Source organism: Coregonus clupeaformis, unplaced genomic scaffold (genome assembly GCF_020615455.1).
Source record: "Coregonus clupeaformis isolate EN_2021a unplaced genomic scaffold, ASM2061545v1 scaf0858, whole genome shotgun sequence".
Lineage (NCBI taxonomy): Eukaryota > Metazoa > Chordata > Actinopteri > Salmoniformes > Salmonidae > Coregonus > Coregonus clupeaformis.
In genome coordinates, this window is record NW_025534313.1 from 194,816 (window position 1) to 215,000 (window position 20,185).

Below are 20,185 nucleotides of genomic sequence, written 5' to 3' on the forward strand. Positions count from 1 at the left end.
TCTGTCTCTCTCTCTCTCTGTCTCTCTCTCTCTCTGTCTCTCTCTCTCTCTCTCTCTCTCTCTCTCTCTGTCTCTCTCTCTCTCTCTCTCTCTCTCTCTCTCTCTCTCTCTCTCTCTCTCTCTCGTCTCTCTCTCTCTCTCTCTCTCTCTCTCTCTCTCTCTGTCTCTCTCTCTCTCTGTCTCTCTCTCTCTCTCTCTCTCTGCTCTCTCTCTCTCTCTCTCTCTCTCTCTCTCTCTCTCTCTCTCTCTCTCTCTCTCTTTCTTCTACTCATTCTCCATGGTGTGAGTGCAGCAGTGGTCAGGTTTAGGGTTAGTGAACAGTGTGAGTGCAGCAGTGGTCAGGTTTAGGGTTAGTGAACAGTGTGAGTGAAGCAGGGGTCCAGGTTTAGGGTTAGTGAACAGTGTGAGTGAAGCAGGGGTCCAGGTTTAGGGTTAGTGAACAGTGTGAGTGAAGCAGGGGTCCAGGTTTAGGGTTAGTGAACAGTGTGTGAAGCAGTGGTCAGGTTTAGGGTTAGTGAACAGTGTGTGAAGCAGGGGTCCAGGTTTAGGGTTAGTGAACAGTGTGTGAAGCAGGGGTCCAGGTTTAGGGTTAGTGAACAGTGTGTGAAGCAGGGGTCCAGGTTTAGGGTTAGTGAACAGTGTGTGAAGCAGTGGTCAGGTTTAAGGTTAGTGAACAGTGTGTGTATGTGTTAGTGTGGAGGGTTAATGGTCAGAGTTAATGTATGAGTCCAGTAGGTGTGTGTTAGTGTTAGGTGTTTGTTAGGGTTAGGTGTGTGTTAGAGCTAAGAGTGTGTAGCCGCGGTCAGTAAGTTAGTGTGTGTGTGTGTGTGTGTGTGTTCAGTGATGGCGTCAAACTCCACCACCCAGTTCTTTGCTCTGTCCCAGTCCTTCAGTATCTCTGACATCATCATCATCGCCGCTTACTTCCTGCTCAACGTAGCTGTCGGCATCTGGGTGAGACTACTGTCATACTGTCTGTCTCTTTAACCATGTGTCTGTCTGTCTCTGGGTGAGACTACTGTCATACTGTCTGTCTCTTTAACCATGTGTCTGTCTGTCTCTTTAACCATGTGTCTGTCTGTCTCTTTAACCATGTGTCTGTCTGTCTCTGGGTGAGACTACTGTGGTCCTGTCTGTCCCTTTAACCATGTGTCTGTCTGTCTCTTTAACCATGTGTCTGTCTGTCTCTTTAACCATGTGTCTGTCTGTCTCTGGGTGAGACTACTGTGGTACTGTCTGTCTCTTTAACCATGTGTCTGTCTGTCTCTGGGTGAGACTACTGTCATACTGTCTGTCTCTTTAACCATGTGTCTGTCTGTCTCTGGGTGAGACTACTGTCATACTGTCTGTCTCTTTAACCATGTGTCTGTCTGTCTCTTTAACCATGTGTCTGTCTGTCTCTGGGTGAGACTACTGTGATACTGTCTGTCTCTTTAACCATGTGTCTGTCTGTCTCTGGGTGAGACTGGTGTGGTCCTGTCTGTCCCTTTAACCATGTGTCTGTCTGTCTCTGGGTGAGACTACTGTGGTCCTGTCTGTCCCTTTAACCATGTGTCTGTCTGTCTCTTTAACCATGTGTCTGTCTGTCTCTTTAACCATGTGTCTGTCTGTCTCTGGGTGAGACTACTGTGGTACTGTCTGTCTCTTTAACCATGTGTCTGTCTGTCTCTGGGTGAGACTACTGTCATACTGTCTGTCTCTTTAACCATGTGTCTGTCTGTCTCTGGGTGAGACTACTGTCATACTGTCTGTCTCTTTAACCATGTGTCTGTCTGTCTCTTTAACCATGTGTCTGTCTGTCTCTGGGTGAGACTACTGTCATACTGTCTGTCTCTTTAACCATGTGTCTGTCTGTCTCTGGGTGAGACTGGTGTGGTCCTGTCTGTCCCTTTAACCATGTGTCTGTCTGTCTCTGGGTGAGACTGGTGTGGTCCTGTCTGTCCCTTTAACCATGTGTCTGTCTGTCTCTTTAACCATGTGTCTGTCTGTCTCTTTAACCATGTGTCTGTCTGTCTCTTTAACCATGTGTCTGTCTCTTTAACCATGTGTCTGTCTGTCTCTTTAACCATGTGTCTGTCTGTCTCTTTAACCATGTGTCTGTCTGTCTCTTTAACCATGTGTCTGTCTGTCTCTGGGTGAGACTACTGTCATACTGTCTGTCTCTTTAACCATGTGTCTGTCTGTCTCTTTAACCATGTGTCTGTCTGTCTCTTTAACCATGTGTCTGTCTGTCTCTGGGTGAGACTACTGTGGTCCTGTCTGTCCCTTTAACCATGTGTCTGTCTGTCTCTTTAACCATGTGTCTGTCTGTCTCTTTAACCATGTGTCTGTCTGTCTCTGGGTGAGACTACTGTGGTCCTGTCTGTCCCTTTAACCATGTGTCTGTCTGTCTCTTTAACCATGTGTCTGTCTGTCCCTTTAACCATGTGTCTGTCTGTCTCTTTAACCATGTGTCTGTCTGTCTCTTTAACCATGTGTCTGTCTGTCTCTGGGTGAGACTACTGTCATACTGTCTGTCTCTTTAACCATGTGTCTGTCTGTCTCTGGGTGAGACTACTGTCATACTGTCTGTCTCTTTAACCATGTGTCTGTCTGTCTCTTTAACCATGTGTCTGTCTGTCTCTGGGTGAGACTACTGTGGTACTGTCTGTCTCTTTAACCATGTGTCTGTCTGTCTCTTTAACCATGTGTCTGTCTGTCTCTTTAACCATGTGTCTGTCTGTCTCTGGGTGAGATTACTGTGGTACTGTCTGTATCTTTAACCATGTGTCTGTCTGTCTCTTTAACCATGTGTCTGTCTGTCTCTTTAACCATGTGTCTGTCTGTCTCTTTAACCATGTGCCTGTCTGTCTCTGGGTGAGACTACTGTGGTCCTGTCTGTCTCTTTAACCATGTGTCTGTCTGTCTCTTTAACCATGTGTCTGTCTCTTTAACCATGTGTCTGTCTGTCTCTTTAACCATGTGTCTGTCTGTCTCTGGGTGAGACTACTGTGGTCCTGTCTGTCTCTTTAACCATGTGTCTGTCTGTCTCTTTAACCATGTGTCTGTCTGTCTCTGGGTGAGACTACTGTGGTACTGTCTGTCTCTTTAACCATGTGTCTGTCTGTCTCTTTAACCATGTGTCTGTCTGTCTCTGGGTGAGATTACTGTGGTACTGTCTGTCTCTTTAACCATGTGTCTGTCTGTCTCTTTAACCATGTGTCTGTCTGTCTCTGGGTGAGACTACTGTGGTACTGTCTGTCTCTTTAACCATGTGTCTGTCTGTCTCTTTAACCATGTGTCTGTCTGTCTCTTTAACCATGTGTCTGTCTGTCTCTTTAACCATGTGTCTGTCTGTCTCTTTAACCATGTGTCTGTCTGTCTCTTTAACCATGTGTCTGTCTGTCTCTGGGTGAAACTACTGTGGTACTGTCTGTCTCTTTAACGATGTGTCTGTCTGTCTGGTGTAGAGTTGGTCATGCTAGCCAATGCTGTTAATAGTTATAGTGGAGGATTGGTAACTAATGGTGTTACTTAATAAGTAACTGTTACTACTAAGACAACTCTGTAGTGGAGGATTTAGTTTGTTTGGATGTTGTATATATGTGTATATATATACTCTGTCTGGTGTGTGACTCTGTGTAACTATGGAACTCTGTCTGGTGTGTGACTCTGTGTAACTATGGAACTCTGTCTGGTGTGTGACTCTGTGTAACTATGGAACTCTGTCTGGTGTGTGACTCTGTGTAACTATGGAACTCTGTCTGGTGTGTGACTCTGTGTAACTATGGAACTCTGTCTGGTGTGTGACTCTGTGTAACTATGGAACTCTGTCTGGTGTGTGTGACTCTGTGTAACTATGGAACTCTGTCTGGTGTGTGTGACTCTGTGTAACTATGGAACTCTGTCTGGTGTGTGACTCTGTGTAACTATGGAACTCTGTCTGGTGTGTGACTCTGTGTAACTATGGAACTCTGTGTAACTATGGAACTCTGTCTGGTGTGTGACTCTGTGTAACTATGGAACTCTGTGTAACTATGGACCTCTGTCTGGTGTGTCTGTCAGTCGTCGTGCAGGGTCAGCAGGAACACACTGAGTGGATACTTCCTGGCTGGGAGAGACATGGCCTGGTGGCCGGTGAGTCTGACTGGGAGAGTGTGTGTGTATCTGTTTGGCCGGTGAGTGGGTCAATCTCACAGTCTGTTACATCTGCTGTTGATCTCAAAAAGTCATGCCTTTCCTGCACTTCTTGTGGAAGATCGGAGCCTCTCTGTTTACCAGTTGTGTGTGTGTGTGTGTGTGTGTGTGTGTGTCTGTGTGTCTGTGTGTCTGTGTGTGTGTGTGTGTGTGTGTGTCTGTGTGTGTGTGTCTGTGTTTATGTGTAGATCGGAGCCTCTCTGTTTGCCAGTAGCGAGGGCTCTGGTCTGTTCATCGGTCTGGCAGGAACTGGAGCCGCTGGAGGCATCGCTGTGGCTGGCTTCGAATGGAATGTAAGACACAGTTACACACACAGTTACACACACAGTTACACACACAGTTACACACACAGTTACACACAGTTACACACACAGTTACACACGGTTACACACAGTTACACACACAGTTACACACAGTTACACACACACACAGTTACACACAGTTACACACAGTTATACACAGTTATACACACAGTTACACACAGTTACACACAGTTATACACAGTTATACACACAGTTACACACAGTTACACACAGTTATACACACAGTTACACACAGTTACACACAGTTATACACACAGTTACACACAGTTACACACAGTTATACACACAGTTACACACAGTTACACACACACACAGTTACACACAGTTACACACAGTTATACACAGTTATACACACAGTTACACACAGTTACACACAGTTACACACAGTTATACACACAGTTACACACAGTTACACACACAGTTACACACAGTTACACACACAGTTACACACACAGTTATACACACAGTTACACACACAGTTACACACACAGTTATACACACAGTTACACACACACACAGTTACACACAGTTACACACAGTTACACACACAGTTACACACAGTTACACACAGTTACACACAGTTATACACACAGTTACACACAGTTACACACAGTTACACACACAGTTACACACAGTTACACACACAGTTACACACAGTTACACACAGTTACACACACAGTTACACACAGTTACACACAGTTACACACAGTTACACACACAGTTACACACAGTTACACACACAGTTACACACAGTTACACACAGTTACACACACAGTTACACACAGTTACACACACAGTTACACACACAGTTACACACAGTTACACACAGTTATACACACAGTTACACACACAGTTACACACAGTTACACACAGTTATACACACAGTTACACACACAGTTATACACACAGTTACACACAGTTACACACAGTTATACACACAGTTACACACAGTTACACACAGTTACACACACAGTTACACACAGTTACACACACAGTTACACACACAGTTACAGTGGGGGAAAAGTATTTAGTCAGCCACCAATGGTCCAAGTTCTCCCACTTAAAAAGATGAGACCAATGGTCCAAGTTCTCCCACTTAAAAAGATGAGACCAATGGTCCAAGTTCTCCCACTTAAAAAGATGAGACCAATGGTCCAAGTTCTCCCACTTAAAAAGATGAGACCAATGGTCCAAGTTCTCCCACTTAAAAAGATGAGACCAATGGTCCAAGTTCTCCCACTTAAAAAGATGAGACCAATGGTCCAAGTTCTCCCACTTAAAAAGATGAGAGAGGCCTGTAATTTTCATCATAGGTACACGTCAACTATGACAGACAAAATGAGAGAAAAAAAATCCAGAAAATCACATTGTAGGAATTTTTAATAAATTTATTTGCAAATTATGGTGGTAAATAAGTATTGAATGTATCTAACAGCACCCCTGTCTCTATGTCTAGCCCCTCTATCTGATGCTGTCTGGTCCTAAAGAGGATGACGTTGTTGCCGCCCGTAGCATTGAAGGCAAGGGAAGCCAGCGAGCGTTTGGCCTCCCATGATTTAAAGAAAGTATAGAAATTAGCCAATCAGCGTTGAGCTCAACTGTGAATGGTCCTGGCACACCAAAAACAAAGTGTCCAGGGAAGGATTTGGCTTCAGCCCTTTCACATCGCATCAAGAGAGAAACGGCATCGACAGAAACAACTTGAATTGTTCCATCTCCTTGTGTTGTTCTCCTCCGGTGGCTAGCTAGCTAGCGAGCTCAAATGGTCCCTTTCCTAAATGAGCCATGGATGGAGATAGGGATTTTGGACTTTAATTCTTCGTACTGGCGAATGATTATAACGGCGATTCTGATCCAACCATTCATTCATACATTGCTGAATGGAAGTTCGGCTAGCGAGCATTATAGCCAGGTAGCCGAGGACAACAACAACTAAGAGCGTGTGACAGAGTGATAGACCGTTTCATCAACATGAAAGACAGGAGGATATCATTGGTGTTTCTCTACTAGTAGGGGGAGTCAACATGAAAGACAGGAGGATATCATTGGTGTTTCTCTACTAGTAGGGGGAGTCAACATGAAAGACAGGAGGATATCATTGGTGTTTCTCTACTAGTAGGGGGAGTCAACATGAAAGACAGGAGGATATCATTGGTGTTTCTCTACTAGTAGGGGGAGTCAACATGAAAGACAGGAGGATATCATTGGTGTTTCTCTACTAGTAGGGGGAGTCAACATGAAAGACAGGAGGATATCATTGGTGTTTCTCTACTAGTAGGGGGAGTCAACATGAAAGACAGGAGGATATCATTGGTGTTTCTCTACTAGTAGGGGGAGTCAACATGAAAGACAGGAGGATATCATTGGTGTTTCTCTACTAGTAGGGGAGTCAACATGAAAGACAGGAGGATATCATTGGTGTTTCTCTACTAGTAGGGGGAGTCAACATGAAAGACAGGAGGATATCATTGGTGTTTCTCTACTAGTAGGGGGAGTCAACATGAAAGACAGGAGGATATCATTGGTGTTTCTCTACTAGTAGGGGGAGTCAACATGAAAGACAGGAGGATATCATTGGTGTTTCTCTACTAGTAGGGGGAGTCAACATGAAAGACAGGAGGATATCATTGGTGTTTCTCTACCAGTAGGGGGAGTCAACATGAAAGACAGGAGGATATCATTGGTGTTTCTCTACTAGTAGGGGGAGTCAACATGAAAGACAGGAGGATATCATTGGTGTTTCTCTACTAGTAGGGGGAGTCAACATGAAAGACAGGAGGATATCATTGGTGTTTCTCTACTAGTAGGGGGAGTCAACATGAAAGACAGGAGGATATCATTGGTGTTTCTCTACAAGTAGGGGGAGTCAACATGAAAGACAGGAGGATATCATTGGTGTTTCTCTACTAGTAGGGGGAGTCAACATGAAAGACAGGAGGATATCATTGGTGTTTCTCTACTAGTAGGGGGAGTCAACATGAAAGACAGGAGGATATCATTGGTGTTTCTCTACTAGTAGGGGGAGTCAACATGAAAGACAGGAGGATATCATTGGTGTTTCTCTACTAGTAGGGTGAGTCAACATGAAAGACAGGAGGATATCATTGGTGTTTCTCTACTAGTAGGGGGAGTCAACATGAAAGACAGGAGGATATCATTGGTGTTTCTCTACTAGTAGGGTGAGTCAACATGAAAGACAGGAGGATATCATTGGTGTTTCTCTACTAGTAGGGGGAGTCAACATGAAAGACAGGAGGATATCATTGGTGTTTCTCTACTAGTAGGGGGAGTCAACATGAAAGACAGGAGGATATCATTGGTGTTTCTCTACTAGTAGGGGAGTCAACATGAAAGACAGGAGGATATCATTGGTGTTTCTCTACTAGTAGGGTGAGTCAACATGAAAGACAGGAGGATATCATTGGTGTTTCTCTACTAGTAGGGGGAGTCAACATGAAAGACAGGAGGATGTCATTGGTGTTTCTCTACTAGTAGGGGGAGTCAACATGAAAGACAGGAGGATATCATTGGTGTTTCTCTACTAGTAGGGGGAGTCAACATGAAAGACAGGAGGATATCATTGGTGTTTCTCTACTAGTAGGGGGAGTCTACATGAAAGACAGGAGGATATCATTGGTGTTTCTCTACAAGTAGGGGGAGTCAACAGGTTTTTCTACATGCACGAACACACACACACACACACACACACACACACACACACACACGCACTACACAGAAATCAGAACCATGGATAGTCACATCATATTTAGTTTCCGTTGATTGGACTAAATAGTTGTAGGTATCTTTTAGTTGTCACTCTATTAGACTAAGCAGATGTGATTAGATGATGTTGAAGTGGCGATAGTGTTTCAGCCAGCCGGCTAATTTTCAACCACAGTCCCTGGGAAGGTTATTAAAAACCATTACAATACAGACAAACAATGAGCAGTGAACATCATGCAGAGTAACATAGGACAAGCAACACGTAGCACACAGACAGAGAAACATAGGACAAGCAACACGTAGCACACAGACAGAGAAACATAGGACAAGCAACACGTAGCACACAGACAGAGAAACATAGGACAAGCAACACGTAGCACACAGACAGAGAAACACAGGACAAGCAACACGTAGCAGACAGACAGAGAAACATAGGACAAGCAACACGTAGCAGACAGACAGAGAAACATAGGACAAGCAACACGTAGCACACAGACAGAGAAACATAGGACAAGCAACACGTAGCACACAGACAGATAAACATAGGACAAGCAACACGTAGCACACAGACAGAGAAACATAGGACAAGCAACACGTAGCACACAGACAGAGAAACACAGGACAAGCAACACGTAGCAGACAGACAGAGAAACACAGGACAAGCAACACGTAGCACACAGACAGAGAAACATAGGACAAGCAACACGTAGCACACAGACAGAGAAACATAGGACAAGCAACACGTAGCACACAGACAGAGAAACATAGGACAAGCAACACGTAGCAGACAGACAGAGTAACATAGGACAAGCAACACGTAGCACACAGACAGAGAAACATAGGACAAGCAACACGTAGCACACAGACGGAGAAACATAGGACAAGCAACACGTAGCACTCAGACAGAGTAACATAGGACAAGCAACACGTAGCACGCAGACAGAGTAACATAGGACAAGCAACACGTAGCACACAGACAGAGTAACATAGGACAAGCAACACGTAGCAGACAGACAGAGTAACATAGGACAAGCAACACGTAGCACACAGACAGAGAAACATAGGACAAGCAACACGTAGCACACAGACAGAGTAACATAGGACAAGCAACACGTAGCACACAGACAGAGAAACATAGGACAAGCAACACGTAGCACACAGACAGAGAAACATAGGACAAGCAACACGTAGCACACAGACAGAGAAACATAGGACAAGCAACACGTAGCACACAGACAGAGAAACATAGGACAAGCAACACGTAGCACACAGACAGAGAAACACAGGACAAGCAACACGTAGCAGACAGACAGAGAAACATAGGACAAGCAACACGTAGCAGACAGACAGAGAAACATAGGACAAGCAACACGTAGCACACAGACAGAGAAACATAGGACAAGCAACACGTAGCACACAGACAGAGAAACATAGGACAAGCAACACGTAGCACACAGACAGAGAAACATAGGACAAGCAACACGTAGCACACAGACAGAGAAACACAGGACAAGCAACACGTAGCAGACAGACAGAGAAACACAGGACAAGCAACACGTAGCACACAGACAGAGAAACATAGGACAAGCAACACGTAGCACACAGACAGAGAAACATAGGACAAGCAACACGTAGCACACAGACAGAGAAACATAGGACAAGCAACACGTAGCAGACAGACAGAGTAACATAGGACAAGCAACACGTAGCACACAGACAGAGAAACATAGGACAAGCAACACGTAGCACACAGACGGAGAAACATAGGACAAGCAACACGTAGCACTCAGAGAGAGTAACATAGGACAAGCAACACGTAGCACGCAGACAGAGTAACATAGGACAAGCAACACGTAGCACACAGACAGAGTAACATAGGACAAGCAACACGTAGCAGACAGACAGAGTAACATATGACAAGCAACACGTAGCACACAGACAGAGAAACATAGGACAAGCAACACGTAGCACACAGACAGAGTAACATAGGACAAGCAACACGTAGCACACAGACAGAGAAACATAGGACAAGCAACACGTAGCACACAGACAGAGAAACATAGGACAAGCAACACGTAGCACACAGACAGAGAAACATAGGACAAGCAACACGTAGCACACAGACAGAGAAACATAGGACAAGCAACACGTAGCAGACAGACAGAGTAACATAGGACAAGCAACACGTAGCACACAGACAGAGAAACATAGGACAAGCAACACGTAGCACACAGACAGAGAAACATAGGACAAGCAACACGTAGCACACAGACAGAGAAACATAGGACAAGCAACACGTAGCACACAGACAGAGAAACATAGGACAAGCAACACGTAGCACACAGACAGAGAAACATAGGACAAGCAACACGAGCACACAGACAGAGAAACATAGGACAAGCAACACGTAGCACACAGACAGAGAAACATAGGACAAGCAACACGTAGCACACAGACAGAGAAACATAGGACAAGCAACACGTAGCACACAGACAGAGAAACATAGGACAAGCAACACGTAGCACACAGACAGAGAAACATAGGACAAGCAACACATAGCAGACAGACAGAGTAACATAGGACAAGCAACACGTAGCACACAGACAGAGAAACATAGGACAAGCAACACGTAGCACACAGACAGAGAAACATAGGACAAGCAACACGTAGCACACAGACAGAGAAACATAGGACAAGCAACACGTAGCACACAGACAGAGAAACATAGGACAAGCAACACGTAGCACACAGACAGAGAAACATAGGACAAGCAACACGTAGCACACAGACAGAGAAACATAGGACAAGCAACACGTAGCACACAGACAGAGAAACATAGGACAAGCAACACGTAGCACACAGACAGAGAAACATAGGACAAGCAACACGTAGCACACAGACAGAGAAACATAGGACAAGCAACACGTAGCACACAGACAGAGAAACATAGGACAAGCAACACGTAGCACACAGACAGAGAAACATAGGACAAGCAACACGTAGCACACAGACAGAGAAACATAGGACAAGCAACACGTAGCAGACAGACAGACAGAGAAGACAGGACCAAACACTACAGCATGAGGCCAGACCATTTGGGACCAGACCCAACTCAAACTAAACACTACAGCATCAGGCCAGACCATTTGGGACCAGACCCAACTCAAACCAAACACTACAGCATGAGGCCAGACCATTTGGGACCAGACCCAACTCAAACCAAACACTACAGCATGAGGCCAGACCATTTGGGACCAGACCCAACTCAAACCAAACACTACAGCATGAGGCCAGACCATTTGGGACCAGACCCAACTCAAACCAAACACTACAGCATGAGGCCAGACCATTTGGGACCAGACCCAACTCAAACCAAACACTACAGCATGAGGCCAGACCATTTGGGACCAGACCCAACTCAAACCAAACACTACAGCATGAGGCCAGACCATTTGGGACCAGACCCAACTCAAACTAAACACTACAGCATCAGGCCAGACCATTTGGGACCAGACCCAACTCAAACCAAACACTACAGCATTAGGCCAGACCATTTGGGACCTGACCCAACTCAAACCAAACACTACAGCATGAGGCCAGACCATTTGGGACCAGACCCAACTCAAACCAAACACTACAGCATGAGGCCAGACCATTTGGGACCAGACCCAACTCAAACCAAACACTACAGCATGAGGCCAGACCATTTGGGACCAGACCCAACTCAAACCAAACACTACAGCATGAGGCCAGACCATTTGGGACCAGACCCAACTCAAACCAAACACTACAGCATGAGGCCAGACCATTTGGGACCAGACCCAACTCAAACTAAACACTACAGCATGAGGCCAGACCATTTGGGACCAGACCCAACTCAAACCAAACACTACAGCATGAGGCCAGACCATTTGGGACCAGACCCAACTCAAACCAAACACTACAGCATGAGGCCAGACCATTTGGGACCAGACCCAACTCAAATCAAACACTACAGCATCAGGCCAGACCATTTGGGACCAGACCCAACTCAAACCAAACACTACAGCATGAGGCCAGACCATTTGGGACCAGACCCAACTCAAACCAAACACTACAGCATGAGGCCAGACCATTTGGGACCAGACCCAACTCAAATCAAACACTACAGCATCAGGCCAGACCATTTGGGACCAGACCCAACTCAAACCAAACACTACAGCATGAGGCCAGACCATTTGGGACCAGACCCAACTCAAACCAAACACTACAGCATGAGGCTAAACCATTTGGGACCAGACCCAACTCAAACCAAACACTACAGCATGAGGCCAGACCATTTGGGACCAGACCCAACTCAAATCAAACACTACAGCATCAGGCCAGACCATTTGGGACCAGACCCAACTCAAACCAAACACTACAGCATGAGGCCAGACCATTTGGGACCAGACCCAACTCAAACTAAACACTACAGCATGAGGCCAGACCATTTGGGACCAGACCCAACTCAAACCAAACACTACAGCATGAGGCCAGACCATTTGGGACCAGACCCAACTCAAATCAAACACTACAGCATCAGGCCAGACCATTTGGGACCAGACCCAACTCAAACCAAACACTACAGCATGAGGCCAGACCATTTGGACCAGACCCAACTCAAACTAAACACTACAGCATGAGGCCAGACCATTTGGGACCAGACCCAACTCAAACCAAACACTACAGCATGAGGCCAGACCATTTGTGACCAGACCCAACTCAAACCAAACACTACAGCATGAGGCCAGACCATTTGGGACCAGACCCAACTCAAACCAAACACTACAGCATGAGGCCAGACCATTTGGGACCAGACCCAACTCAAACCAAACACAACAGCATGAGGCCAGACCATTTGGGACCAGACCCAACTCAAATCAAACACTACAGCATGAGGCCAGACCATTTGGGACCAGACCCAACTCAAACCAAACACTACAGCATGAGGCTAAACCATTTGGGACCAGACCCAACTCAAACCAAACACTACAGCATGAGGCCAGACCATTTGGGACCAGACCCAACTCAAACCAAACACTACAGCATGAGGCCAGACCATTTGGGACCAGACCCATCTCAAACCAAACATTTGGTCCCAAATGGTCTGGCCTCATGCTGTAGTGTTTGGTTTGAGTTGGGTCTGGTCCCAAATGGTCTGGCCTCATGCTGTTGTGTTTGGTTTGAGTTGGGTCTGGTCCCAAATGGTACCCTATTCCCTATATATTGTACTACAGTTGACCAGAGCCCAGATCTCATATGAACTGTATTGATTCATTTTTAAATATAGATATATTTGTAAATATTGATGTCACAAATGTATTATTTGTACAGTTCTTTATTAAACATGTAATTATTAGTCACATTTGACTGTGTACAACCTGGCAGTGCAACATCTTTTTGTGAGAGTCAGGTGGATATATCTCGTTTTTGCTACGTCTTTCTGTGAGAGTCAGGTGGATATATCTCGTTTTGCTACATCTTTCTGTGAGAGTCAGGTGGATATATCTCGTTTTGCTACGTCTTTCTGTGAGAGTCGGGTGGATATATCTAGTTTTGCTACGTCTTTCTGTGAGAGTCAGGTGGATATATCTCGTTTTGCTACGTCTTTCTGTGAGAGTCAGGTGGATATATCTCGTTTTGCTACGTCTTTCTGTGAGAGTCAGGTGGATATATCTCGTTTTGCTACGTCTTTCTGTAAGAGTCAGGTGGATATATCTCGTTTTGCTACGTCTTTCTGTGAGAGTCAGGTGGATATATCTCGTTTTGCTACGTCTTTCTGTGAGAGTCAGGTGGATATATCTCGTTTTGCTACGTCTTTCTGTGAGAGTCAGGTGGATATACTCTCGTTTTGCTACGTCTTTCTGTGAGAGTCAGGTGGATATATCTCGTTTTGCTACGTCTTTCTGTGAGAGTCAGGTGGATATATCTCGTTTTGCTACGTCTTTCTGTGAGAGTCAGGTGGATATATCTCGTTTTGCTACGTCTTTCTGTGAGAGTCGGGTGGATATATCTCGTTTTGCTACGTCTTTCTGTGAGAGTCAGGTGGATATATCTCGTTTTGCTACGTCTTTCTGTGAGAGTCAGGTGGATATATCTCGTTTTGCTACGTCTTTCTGTGAGAGTCAGGTGGATATATCTCGTTTTGCTACGTCTTTCTGTGAGAGTCAGGTGGATATATCTCGTTTTGCTACGTCTTTCTGTGAGAGTCAGGTGGATATATCTCGTTTTGCTACGTCTTTCTGTGAGAGTCAGGTGGATATATCTCGTTTTTCTACGTCTTTCTGTAAGAGTCAGGTGGATATATCTCGTTTTGCTACGTCTTTCTGTGAGAGTCAGGTGGATATATCTCGTTTTGCTACGTCTTTCTGTGAGAGTCAGGTGGATATATCTCGTTTTGCTACGTCTTTCTGTGAGAGTCAGGTGGATATATCTCGTTTTGCTACGTCTTTCTGTGAGAGTCAGGTGGATATATCTCGTTTTGCTACGTCTTTCTGTGAGAGTCAGGTGGATATATCTCGTTTTGCTACGTCTTTCTGTGAGAGTCAGGTGGATATATCTCGTTTTGCTACGTCTTTCTGTGAGAGTCGGGTGGATATATCTCGTTTTGCTACGTCTTTCTGTGAGAGTCAGGTGGATATATCTCGTTTTTGCTACGTCTTTCTGTGAGAGTCAGGTGGATGTATCTCGTTTTGCTACGTCTTTCTGTGAGAGTCAGGTGGATATATCTCGTTTTGCTACATCTTTCTGTGAGAGTCAGGTGGATATATCTCGTTTTGCTACGTCTTACTGTGAGAGTCGGGTGGATATATCTCATTTTGCTACGTCTTTCTGTGAGAGTCAGGTGGATACATCTCGTTTTGCTACGTCTTTCTGTGAGAGTCAGGTGGATACATCTCGTTTTGCTACGTCTTTCTGTGAGAGTCAGGTGGATATATCTCGTTTTGCTACGTCTTTCTGTGAGAGTCAGGTGGATATATCTCGTTTTGCTACGTCTTTCTGTGAGAGTCAGGTGGATATATCTTGTTTTGCTACGTCTTTCTGTGAGAGTCAGGTGGATATATCTCGTTTTGCTACATCTTTCTATGAGAGTCAGGTGGATATATCTCGTTTTGCTACGTCTTTCTGTGAGAGTCAGGTGGATATATCTCGTTTTGCTACGTCTTTCTGTGAGAGTCAGGTGGATATATCTCGTTTTGCTACGTCTTTCTGTGAGAGTCAGGTGGATATATCTCGTTTTGCTACGTCTTTCTGTGAGAGTCAGGTGGATATATCTCGTTTTGCAACGTCTTTCTGTGAGAGTCAGGTGGATATATCTCGTTTTGCTACGTCTTTCTGTGAGAGTCAGGTGGATATATCTCGTTTTGCTACGTCTTTCTGTGAGAGTCAGGTGGATATATCTCGTTTTGCTACGTCTTTCTGTGAGAGTCAGGTGGATATATCTCGTTTTGCTACGTCTTTCTGTGAGAGTCAGGTGGATATATCTCGTTTTGCTACGTCTTTCTGTGAGAGTCAGGTGGATATATCTCGTTTTGCTACGTCTTTCTGTGAGAGTCAGGTGGATATATCTAGTTTTGCTACGTCTTTCTGTGAGAGTCGGGTGGATATATCTCGTTTTGCTACATCTTTCTGTGAGAGTCAGGTGGATATATCTCGTTTTGCTACGTCTTTCTGTGAGAGTCAGGTGGATATATCTCGTTTTGCTACGTCTTTCTGTGAGAGTCAGGTGGATATATCTCGTTTTGCTACGTCTTTCTGTGAGAGTCAGGTGGATATATCTCGTTTTGCTACGTCTTTCTGTGAGAGTCAGGTGGATATATCTCATTTTGCTACGTCTTTCTGTGAGAGTCAGGTGGATATATCTCGTTTTGCTACGTCTTTCTGTGAGAGTCGGGTGGATATATCTCGTTTTGCTACGTCTTTCTGTGAGAGTCAGGTGGATATATCTCGTTTTGCAACATCTTTTTGTGAGAGTCAGGTGGATATATCTCGTTTTGCTACGTCTTTCTGTGAGAGTCAGGTGGATATATCTCGTTTTGCTACGTCTTTCTGTGAGAGTCAGGTGGATGTATCTCGTTTTGCTACGTCTTTCTGTGAGAGTCAGGTGGATATATCTCGTTTTGCTACATCTTTCTGTGAGAGTCAGGTGGATATATCTCGTTTTGCTACGTCTTACTGTGAGAGTCGGGTGGATATATCTCATTTTGCTACGTCTTTCTGTGAGAGTCAGGTGGATACATCTCGTTTTGCTACGTCTTTCTGTGAGAGTCAGGTGGATACATCTTGTTTTGCTACGTCTTTCTGTGAGAGTCAGGTGGATATATCTCGTTTTGCTACGTCTTTCTGTGAGAGTCAGGTGGATATATCTCGTTTTGCTACGTCTTTCTGTGAGAGTCAGGTGGATATATCTCGTTTTGCTACGTCTTTCTGTGAGAGTCAGGTGGATATATCTCGTTTTGCTACGTCTTTCTATGAGAGTCAGGTGGATATATCTCGTTTTGCTACGTCTTTCTGTGAGAGTCAGGTGGATATATCTCGTTTTGCTACGTCTTTCTGTGAGAGTCAGGTGGATATATCTCGTTTTGCTACGTCTTTCTGTGAGAGTCAGGTGGATATATCTCGTTTTGCTACGTCTTTCTGTGAGAGTCAGGTGGATATATCTCGTTTTGCAACGTCTTTCTGTGAGAGTCAGGTGGATATATCTCGTTTTGCTACGTCTTTCTGTGAGAGTCAGGTGGATATATCTCGTTTTGCTACGTCTTTCTGTGAGAGTCAGGTGGATATATCTCGTTTTGCTACGTCTTTCTGTGAGAGTCAGGTGGATATATCTCGTTTTGCTACGTCTTTCTGTGAGAGTCAGGTGGATATATCTCGTTTTGCTACGTCTTTCTGTGAGAGTCAGGTGGATATATCTCGTTTTGCAACGTCTTTCTGTGAGAGTCAGGTGGATATATCTCGTTTTGCTACGTCTTTCTGTGAGAGTCAGGTGGATATATCTCGTTTTGCTACGTCTTTCTGTGAGAGTCAGGTGGATATATCTCGTTTTGCTACGTCTTTCTGTGAGAGTCAGGTGGATATATCTCATTTTGCTACGTCTTTCTGTGAGAGTCAGGTGGATATATCTCGTTTTGCTACATCTTTCTGTGAGAGTCAGGTGGATATATCTCGTTTTTGCAACATCTTTCTGTGAGAGTCAGGTGGATATATCTCGTTTTGCAACATATTTTTGTGAGAGTCAGGTGGATACATCTCGTTTTGCTACGTCTTTCTGTGAGAGTCAGGTGGATATATCTCGTTTTGCTACGTCTTTCTGTGAGAGTCAGGTGGATATATCTCGTTTTGCTACGTCTTTCTGTGAGAGTCAGGTGGATATATCTTGTTTTGCTACGTCTTTCTGTGAGAGTCAGGTGGATATATCTCGTTTTGCTACATCTTTCTATGAGAGTCAGGTGGATATATCTCGTTTTGCTACGTCTTTCTGTGAGAGTCAGGTGGATATATCTCGTTTTGCTACGTCTTTCTGTGAGAGTCAGGTGGATATATCTCGTTTTGCTACGTCTTTCTGTGAGAGTCAGGTGGATATATCTCGTTTTGCTACGTCTTTCTGTGAGAGTCAGGTGGATATATCTCGTTTTGCAACGTCTTTCTGTGAGAGTCAGGTGGATATATCTCGTTTTGCTACGTCTTTCTGTGAGAGTCAGGTGGATATATCTCGTTTTGCTACGTCTTTCTGTGAGAGTCAGGTGGATATATCTCGTTTTGCTACGTCTTTCTGTGAGAGTCAGGTGGATATATCTCGTTTTGCTACGTCTTTCTGTGAGAGTCAGGTGGATATATCTCGTTTTGCTACGTCTTTCTGTGAGAGTCAGGTGGATATATCTCGTTTTGCTACGTCTTTCTGTGAGAGTCAGGTGGATATATCTAGTTTTGCTACGTCTTTCTGTGAGAGTCGGGTGGATATATCTCGTTTTGCTACATCTTTCTGTGAGAGTCAGGTGGATATATCTCGTTTTGCTACGTCTTTCTGTGAGAGTCAGGTGGATATATCTCTCGTTTTGCTACGTCTTTCTGTGAGAGTCAGGTGGATATATCTCGTTTTGCTACGTCTTTCTGTGAGAGTCAGGTGGATATATCTCGTTTTGCTACGTCTTTCTGTGAGAGTCAGGTGGATATATCTCATTTTGCTACGTCTTTCTGTGAGAGTCAGGTGGATATATCTCGTTTTGCTACGTCTTTCTGTGAGAGTCGGGTGGATATATCTCGTTTTGCTACGTCTTTCTGTGAGAGTCAGGTGGATATATCTCGTTTTGCAACATCTTTTTGTGAGAGTCAGGTGGATATATCTCGTTTTGCTACGTCTTTCTGTGAGAGTCAGGTGGATATATCTCGTTTTGCTACGTCTTTCTGTGAGAGTCAGGTGGATGTATCTCGTTTTGCTACGTCTTTCTGTGAGAGTCAGGTGGATATATCTCGTTTTGCTACATCTTTCTGTGAGAGTCAGGTGGATATATCTCGTTTTGCTACGTCTTACTGTGAGAGTCGGGTGGATATATCTCATTTTGCTACGTCTTTCTGTGAGAGTCAGGTGGATACATCTCGTTTTGCTACGTCTTTCTGTGAGAGTCAGGTGGATACATCTTGTTTTGCTACGTCTTTCTGTGAGAGTCAGGTGGATATATCTCGTTTTGCTACGTCTTTCTGTGAGAGTCAGGTGGATATATCTCGTTTTGCTACGTCTTTCTGTGAGAGTCAGGTGGATATATCTCGTTTTGCTACGTCTTTCTGTGAGAGTCAGGTGGATATATCTCGTTTTGCTACGTCTTTCATGAGAGTCAGGTGGATATATCTCGTTTTGCTACGTCTTTCTGTGAGAGTCAGGTGGATATATCTCGTTTTGCTACGTCTTTCTGTGAGAGTCAGGTGGATATATCTCGTTTTGCTACGTCTTTCTGTGAGAGTCAGGTGGATATATCTCGTTTTGCTACGTCTTTCTGTGAGAGTCAGGTGGATATATCTCGTTTTGCAACGTCTTTCTGTGAGAGTCAGGTGGATATATCTCGTTTTGCTACGTCTTTCTGTGAGAGTCAGGTGGATATATCTCGTTTTGCTACGTCTTTCTGTGAGAGTCAGGTGGATATATCTCGTTTTGCTACGTCTTTCTGTGAGAGTCAGGTGGATATATCTCGTTTTGCTACGTCTTTCTGTGAGAGTCAGGTGGATATATCTCGTTTTGCTACGTCTTTCTGTGAGAGTCAGGTGGATATATCTCGTTTTGCAACGTCTTTCTGTGAGAGTCAGGTGGATATATCTCGTTTTGCTACGTCTTTCTGTGAGAGTCAGGTGGATATATCTCGTTTTGCTACGTCTTTCTGTGAGAGTCAGGTGGATATATCTCGTTTTGCTACGTCTTTCTGTGAGAGTCAGGTGGATATATCTCATTTTGCTACGTCTTTCTGTGAGAGTCAGGTGGATATATCTCGTTTTGCTACATCTTTCTGTGAGAGTCAGGTGGATATATCTCGTTTTGCAACATCTTTCTGTGAGAGTCAGGTGGATATATCTCGTTTTGCAACATATTTCTGTGAGAGTCAGGTGGATATATCTCGTTTTGCTACGTCTTTCTGTGAGAGTCAGGTGGATATATCTCGTTTTGCTACGTCTTTCTGTGAGAGTCAGGTGGATATATCTCGTTTTGCTACGTCTTTCTGTGAGAGTCAGGTGGATATATCTCGTTTTGCTACGTCTTTCTGTGAGAGTCAGGTGGATATATCTCGTTTTGCTACGTCTTTCTGTGAGAGTCAGGTGGATATATCTCGTTTTGCTACGTCTTTCTGTGAGAGGCAGGTGGATATATCTCGTTTTGCTACGTCTTTCTGTGAGAGTCAGGTGGATATATCTCGTTTTGCTACGTCTTTCTGTGAGAGTCAGGTGGATGTATCTCG

General features: G+C 44.5%; 1 protein-coding gene across 1 annotated transcript in view; it reads left to right on the forward strand.

The window, feature by feature from the left end:
- Nucleotides 1–296: 296 nt before the first annotated feature.
- LOC121538663 (sodium/glucose cotransporter 5) overlaps nt 297–20,185 on the forward strand; it is a gene marked incomplete at its 3' end in the record, with an annotated part of 29,973 nt that continues 10,084 nt past the window's right edge. The window contains exons 1-4 of the mRNA XM_045216932.1: nt 297–954; nt 4,045–4,116; nt 4,365–4,469; nt 5,956–6,019. Coding sequence (XP_045072867.1) covers nt 844–954; nt 4,045–4,116; nt 4,365–4,469; nt 5,956–6,019 — 352 coding nt within the window. The remainder of the gene's footprint in view (nt 955–4,044; nt 4,117–4,364; nt 4,470–5,955; nt 6,020–20,185) is intronic.